General features: G+C 47.9%; 1 protein-coding gene across 1 annotated transcript in view; it reads right to left on the reverse strand.

Annotated features, from left to right (window-relative positions):
- LOC308381727 (midnolin-A) overlaps nt 1-1,500 on the reverse strand; it is a gene marked incomplete at both ends in the record, with an annotated part of 8,129 nt that extends 6,629 nt beyond the window's left edge. The window contains 3 exons of the mRNA XM_080859295.1: nt 54-116; nt 372-459; nt 1,268-1,500. Of these exons, the coding sequence (XP_080715421.1) occupies nt 54-116; nt 372-459; nt 1,268-1,500 (384 nt within the window). The remainder of the gene's footprint in view (nt 1-53; nt 117-371; nt 460-1,267) is intronic.
- Between the last annotated feature and the right edge of the window lie 6,000 nt (nt 1,501-7,500).

Below are 7,500 nucleotides of genomic sequence, written 5' to 3' on the forward strand. Positions count from 1 at the left end.
CAACTGCAGCCCATGAACGGAAGCAAGCGAGGTCTGCGATCACGTGGGCTTACCTGAGTTTCCGTGAGGCTCTCCAGCGCCTGCATGATTGACTGTTCCGGTCTGGGCGACTGCGACTAACGGAGAGAGAGAAAAGAGAAGTTATTAGACTCAGTAGACTATTGTGTCTGTGTGTGTGTGTGTGTGTGTGTGTGTGTGTGTGTGTGCCAGTGAACTAGTCTAGAGCTTCCCAAATGTAGGTGACTGGCTGCCAACTGTGATGAAATCTCACATTGTGAAATTGTGAAAGTGAAGTAGCCCAAGTTTTTTTAGGCATGTTAACTCCGTCCTTGCCAAACTTTGTACTGCGTTACAAAATGAATGTGACTCACCATCAAACCAGCTTCGACTGACGGCACCAATGTCAGTTTACTCCCGTTTGCAACGCCAAAGTCCTGCAACTTCCCCGAGGTCAGCCTCCTGGATACGGGAACAGAGGCACACACTTGAGATACAGGGCAACGTGGACTAATGCAATATAAATGTTTCAGCAGAGAGAGACCATGGGGGAAATAAATACCCAAAGTCAAGACCAACTCCTCGACATTTCGGCGCAATTAATCTCCAGTTAACTGCCCCTTCAGTTGATTGCATTGAAGTGATTGTAATACCGGATTATTCGCTTTTTGTGCCCTCTCTCTCTTATCTCATACATAAGACTGGCATTATTAGTCTATTAGGCCTATTGGTTGTCTTACACTAATCAGACAGCGCTTTGTTATGCATTGTTCTTATCGCCACCTCCTCAACCTCCCCTGCGCATCTTAAAGCGGAACCGTGTAATGCGACTCAACCTCCGTAATACCCTGTGGTGACATGGCACTCACACCGGTCTTCGCCCACGGACCCCCTTCCCGTTAGTGCGCCCGCCTGCGATACGAGACTTTCATTGCAGTCCCCTCCCCATCCTTCCCTGGCCATGGCTTACTTGCGTGATGACCTCATGGCGCATAATCCTGGTGGTGTGTGTGTTGAATTAAGTTGGAATGCAGCATGCAGACATAAGTTTTTTTTGTATAATTCCCTCCGACCCTGCCAGAATATCCGAAGTAGCCTAGAACACTCAGTTGTGCATAGCATGAAATACAATAGCAAGTAGTCACACAGTAGCCTAAACTAAGCTCTCATTCCAATTAAACTGCTAACCCCCATGCTCGGTCTGCTGCGGTCCCTGGGAACGCAGCCGTGCCCGGTTGTCCTTCGCGCGGTGCAATAGCTTACTACTCACGTGTCTTTGTGCAGAAGAGCGAGCCTTTCTTTGGGCACCCTCAGCCTCTGCGCGAGCCTCCTCTTCAGTCCTTCCACCGTCTCCTCGCGTGGAAGAGAGAGCTCGAAGCGCGTGCCAGTTGTTGAGTTGATAGACAAATTCATGGACGGTTCGCTCGAGCTGAGACCGGGACAACAGGACGTGGCTCCACGGATGGCACAGCTGCAACTGCGGGCGTCTGGGTGCCGGTCCATGCGCTCCGTGACCGGAAGAAGAGCGTGGACGAGACTGTGGCTATGAGCAACGACAGGCCAGTGTCCCCGTGCGACAGATATGAGCGGATGTTCGCGAGGTTCTGTCCGTCTGTTTCCAATTGCAAAGTTAACTAGAGTCCTTGTGATGTGTTTGTTTCCTTAGGCCTCGTTCAGTGTATTCCCAGAAGTCTCTCTCCAATTCGTTACCGTTCAAGCTTGTACAAAGATCAATGTGGTTTTAGATTCCATAGTCCACCAGCCAATTATAAGTATATCCAATAGCAATCAGTGTAAAAGAAAAATAATATGCCTTCGAGTTTATCCTAGCTTCCCCTTTATGTCGTGCTAATACTCGTAGGCTAGAGTCCGACCACGTAAACCCCGTTAAGTCTTAAAGCCGACAGCCTGCTGGAGCCTTTGTGGACGATCTCTTTCCCCTTCTCTTGTTCCCACAACGCTCACTGCACACTGCACAGCAAATATGTTACGAGATGTAGGGCTTGATGCCTCTTAGGTCCGCCCACCCATCGACATATCCAATCGCGTCGACCATATGGTGTGCGTTAGTGAACACTAACCAATGGGCACACGCTGCGTCACACCCACATGTGAAATGTGTCCCTTCCCCCTCGGCCGCGCTCCCATATTGTGATTGTCGTGCGAGCCAATCACAGGGTCTGCGTTTGCCTACGAACGCGCTAGGCTCCGCCCACAGCACTCATTCATAATATGAGAGTGATACAAAGAAGGGAGGCACGCGGTGATCTCACGGCTCTCTCTGGCTGTCCCCCGGTCACAGGAATCAGAAACAAAGCGAAACAAGTCGTCTGTGACTGAGTTCCACTTGGCTCAGCGGAAAGCTGTCTGCTTTGCTGATAAACAGTGTGAATTATTAGCAAACTTAACATCAACACTAAAGCTTCTTGACTGCATCATCAAACATGAAGGTTATTTTATTTGTTCAATGTCTAAATAATAGCCTTATAATACTTTTATGTTAATAGATAATGTAGTCCACTCTTCATCACCCGATAGGCTGTCTATTCAACATGCATCAGCCTATAGTCGAAGAAAAGTCTAATCTTGGTTAGTCGGTTATTGAGTAATCAGCTGTATGTACATTCCTGTCAAGCTTGGTCAGAGTTTTTTTTTGGTTATGACTGATGATGACTGGTTATGCTGAGATCGTAAATTCTTTAGGCAGTGACAAAAAATGTCCTACGGTAGAAGTAGGCTGCAGGTTACAGTGAATCATAATATTGTCGCGTTCACAATGACCGCTTGTTAACTCACGAACCGTTCTCACGCGGGTGTGTCCCGGAGAAGTGAGTCATCCTCCAGCGTTTCCGTTGAGTCTGTGGCGCGTGTGTGCGCTCGGGCCGAGGCCAGTTGATTCACGAGAGAAATGATCTGGCATGAGCCGGCCTACTATGGGTTTGCTTCAGATTCAGCCTAACTGGCATAAAGTGAACAACAGAGTGTGGGAGTTTCTAGAGAGTGTTATCATAGTTTTCTAGCTTAATAGATTTGGACAGGACGTCCTGGCTGGTTCCTAGGAATGCCTATTCAAAAGATTATCACTACATTCACACCTTTTGCTGAGTGATTCACACCGCTATTCATTGAGAATGGCTAACAGTGTTTGTGTTATGTGTCATATGTGCTGACACAGGGGTGCTCCTTCATGAAGTAATCTCACTAACCGCACATCCTTTGACTGTGAGAGATCTCAAACGTGGTTGCACCATTGCCTGCACATACTGGCACCAGATCTGACAGTGCTGCTGTACAAGTACTTTGCCCCAAACATGCAGTCCACTTATTACTGAGCCGCATGGACAGACAAGGGAACCCGTGGCCCGGTAGGCTCGTACTGTAATCCATCCCGGCTGAGCTGCTGTGTGCCGACAGCGAGACAGGGGACTTTATCTGATGATGGCTTCCTTGAGACTTCTATGCCTTATTACACATTTTCCTCTCATTAAGTTGACCTTCAGCATTCCTGATATTCCTGGTCATTCCTGGTGTCCGACCCCTTTGCCAATACCTCTTGTGGTTTCAGTACACTGGCATATTGGCTGTTAATAAATGCTGAAGAAAAGACTAGTCTACTATTGATCCCACAGTTTGTGTGTGTGTGTGTGTGTGTGTGTGGAGGGGATGATTGGGAAGAAGTCAATAATGGGGGGTCAGATGTCATGGCAGAACCATATTTGACGGCAGCATTTTTCAACAGTGAGGGCATACGTACACAAACACACACACACACACACAAGCACACACACAAGCACACACACACACACACATACACAAGCACACACACACAAGCACACACACACACACACACACACACACACACACACACGCGCGCGCGCACACGCACACGCACACACACATACACATACACACAAACACACACACAAGCACACACACACACACACATGCACAGACACACACGCACACACACACACACACACACACACACACACACGCACACGCAAACACACACACACACACAACTGCTTTTTAATTAGCACACATTTTGTAACACACACCTGTCGAGTGTACCCATGCCCTCCCCCAGTGTGTCTCTCATAGGTGTGTGTGTGTGTGTGTGTGTGTGTGTGTGTGTGTGTGTGTGTGTGTGTGTGTGTCCAATGTGTCTCTCATAGGCTATGGTCGAATTGCCTTTTTTGCTTAAGAAGGTTCCTAACTGAGTGAAATGACCGATCGTATCTTAGTGGCAGCCATGATGGGAGCTGGTTGCATTCTCTAAATGCTGAGGAGCGGTGCTTCAGTGCTTCCTCTCTTGTCTCCTTTGGATAGGGCGCACTGGACCATCCTTTACCCAAGGAAAGGAGGTAATACCGTCCCACAATTCATTGCGGCAACAGCATTTAAAGACTTACGTTAGTAACAACCGTTGCATAATAAGGCCTACTAAGCTTAGTGTAAATGCAGTTTGATTCTCTTCTCCTGAGTCCTGATGAATTCTCCTACACATCTCTCCTTGACCTCGTGACCTTTTCCATGGAGGTCAAGAAAAAGTGATTAGGAAAGGACATGGGATGTCATTCTTTACCTAGCTGTACCCAGCCATGGTGTGATATATTGATTGACTTTTGGGTGAACCAATCAGAGGGTCTGCATTTGCCTACGAGGGCGCTAGGCTCCGCCCACAGCAGTCATTCATAATATGAGAGTGACACACAGAAGGGAGGCTCTCTCTCACACACACACACACACACACACACACACACACACACACACACACACACACACACACACACACACACACACACACACACACACACACACACACACACACACACACACACACACACACACACACACACACACACACACACACACACACACACACACACACACACACACACACACACACACACACACTCTCTGGCCGTCCCCCAGTCACAGGAGTCAGAAACAAAGAGAAACAAACTGTCTGTGACGGAGTTCCACTGGGCTCAGCGGAAAGCTGTTTGCTGATAAGAATTCCCATGCACCCCCCACGCTTACCCAGAAGGCCGTTCACCCCTGCAGTAACATTAAACCGTAAATAGCCTCTATCTTTGGGGCAGTTATAGGCAGCCTCCATCTTTGGGGCAGTTATAGGCAGCCTGCATCTTTGGGGCAGTTATAGGCAGCCTGCATCTTTGGGGCAGTTATAGGCAGCCTCCATCTTTGGGGCAGTTACAGGCAGCCTGCATCTTTGGGGCAGTTATAGGCAGCCTGCATCTTTGGGGCAGTTACAGGCAGCCTGCATCTTTGGGGCAGTTACAGGCAGCCTGCATCTTTGGGGCAGTTATAGGCAGCCTCAGTGGCGGTTCTGCACGGAGGCCTGGGGTGGCCCGTTCCCCCGTAGACATGTCCCTGGCCACCCCTGTGGCCACCCCTTGCTGACCAAATAAAAAAATATATGAATTTATTATGATTTTACACCCGAGCGCCAAAAGCGGTACTAATGCGACGCAACGTTCTACATGGGTAAATTAAAGCGGCGCACCAGATCACTGTAGTTTGTTTGCCATGTGTGGTGCTTGTTGGAGAGAGGAGCTACGATTGAAATGTTTGGCTCGCTCTCTTTCATTAATGGATCGCTGGTTCTTAAGAGGAGCTGGTAGTTTGCCTGTGCCATAGTGATCATATACAACTGTCTACCGGCTGAGCTGATGATTTTTCTGCCACATGAAAGCAGGGAAGAAGGACAAATAACCACAGCGCTATTTTCAAAAACCAAAAGATGGAAATATCCTATGCCTGTTGACTTTCCCAGATCTTATGTGTATTCAAACTGTCATAGACGAACTGAACAAATTTGAATTCATGACGACAAGAATTCGTGTGGGTCATACAGTCTTTCACGATCCCTTTATTAATTCCAGGATAATAGCTTGCTTTAGATTCCTGCGCTAGCAAGATAAGCCTTTGATTGCTTACTGATGTAGCTAGCTCTTGCTGCTGAGTTTTCAAAGTTGACTTCAATGTTGTAATTGAATGTATCCCATGATCAGGGTGTTTTCACTGATTTCAACACTGCAACCTACAACAGTTAGCAATACAAGCAAAGGCTTCTTGCTAGCGCAGGAATCTTAGATCAGCAGTAGGCTAGCTAGCAGCTACACAATAACATTAATGAACATTTTTAGTTATAGGCCGCCTGCATCTTTGGGGCAGTTATAGGCAGCCTGCATCTTTGGGGCAGTTATAGGCAGCCTGCATCTTTGGGGCAGTTATAGAGCAGCCAGACATCAGAAGGCAGGAACCCCCACTCTATGACCTCCTTCAGGGCCGTTTGATAAAGACATAATCATGGCTGAGGACGTGTCCATGAACTGGATGCCACAGGCTTGTGTTAACCGCGGAGCGAGAAGCACATTATGAAAGACATGGACTCTGCCCATGGAGCCGCGGCTGTGGTGCGTGGTATGACGGGCAGGATGGGCATGATCATGCCAGTGAGTGTGTGTGTGTGTGTGTGTGTGTGTGTGTGTGTGTGTGTGTGTGTGTGTGTGTGTGTGTGTGTGTTCTATCTGCCCTACAAAGGTGTGTGCAAGCTTTTATCTTTAACTGTGTCTGTCTGACTGTATGCTTGTGTCCCAGGCAAAAATAAAGTGTATTTTAATTAAAAATGCACTTTAACATCAGCAAGTACATTTCTAGCCCATTATTGCTTTGTGTGTTAAATATAAGTGCAAAAAATGTATATTACAAATGTTCTAATTTACAAGTATGTTTCTACCTCAGTATTTCTTCAGTGTACCTTATGCAAGTACATAAATTAACACTAATATTTGAATTGATATTAAGTGTATTCAGATGAAGCATAATACCCAAGTGTTTTATCAGTGCATTTCTTAATGGTGTGCTTTAAATGTAGCCTAAATTCAATTTTCAATAAGACTGATCTCCGCTGACTCATCGCCATCCCTGAGGCCCACTTCCGTCACACACTTCACTTCCGTCACACACTTCACCTCCGTCACACACTTCACCTCCGTCACACACTTCACCTCCGTCACACACTTCACCTCCGTCACACACTTCACCTCCGTCACACACTTCACCTCCGTCACACACTTCACCTCCGTCACCCACTTCACCTCCGTCACACACTTCACCTCCGTCACACACTTCACCTCCGTCACACACCGTCACACACCTCACCTCCGTCACACACTTCACCTCTGTCACACACCGTCACACACTTCACCTCTGTCAGACACTTCACCTCCGTCACACACTTCACCTCTGTCACACACCGTCACACACTTCACCTCTGTCAGACACTTCACCTCCGTCACACACTTCACCTCCGTCACACACCGTCACACACCTCACCTCCGTCACACACTTCAGCTGTGCCAGGTGTGTGTTCCTGGCCTGCGCAGCGCTCGGATCAGGCTGTCTTCACGGGGCCATTACCTCCAGGTACCAGCCTGTCGACCTGGACGTCATGGTTACTTAGAGTGGATGGAA

Source organism: Sprattus sprattus (assembly GCF_963457725.1).
Source record: "Sprattus sprattus genome assembly, chromosome: 20".
In the NCBI taxonomy this organism is placed as follows: Eukaryota; Metazoa; Chordata; class Actinopteri; order Clupeiformes; family Clupeidae; genus Sprattus; species Sprattus sprattus.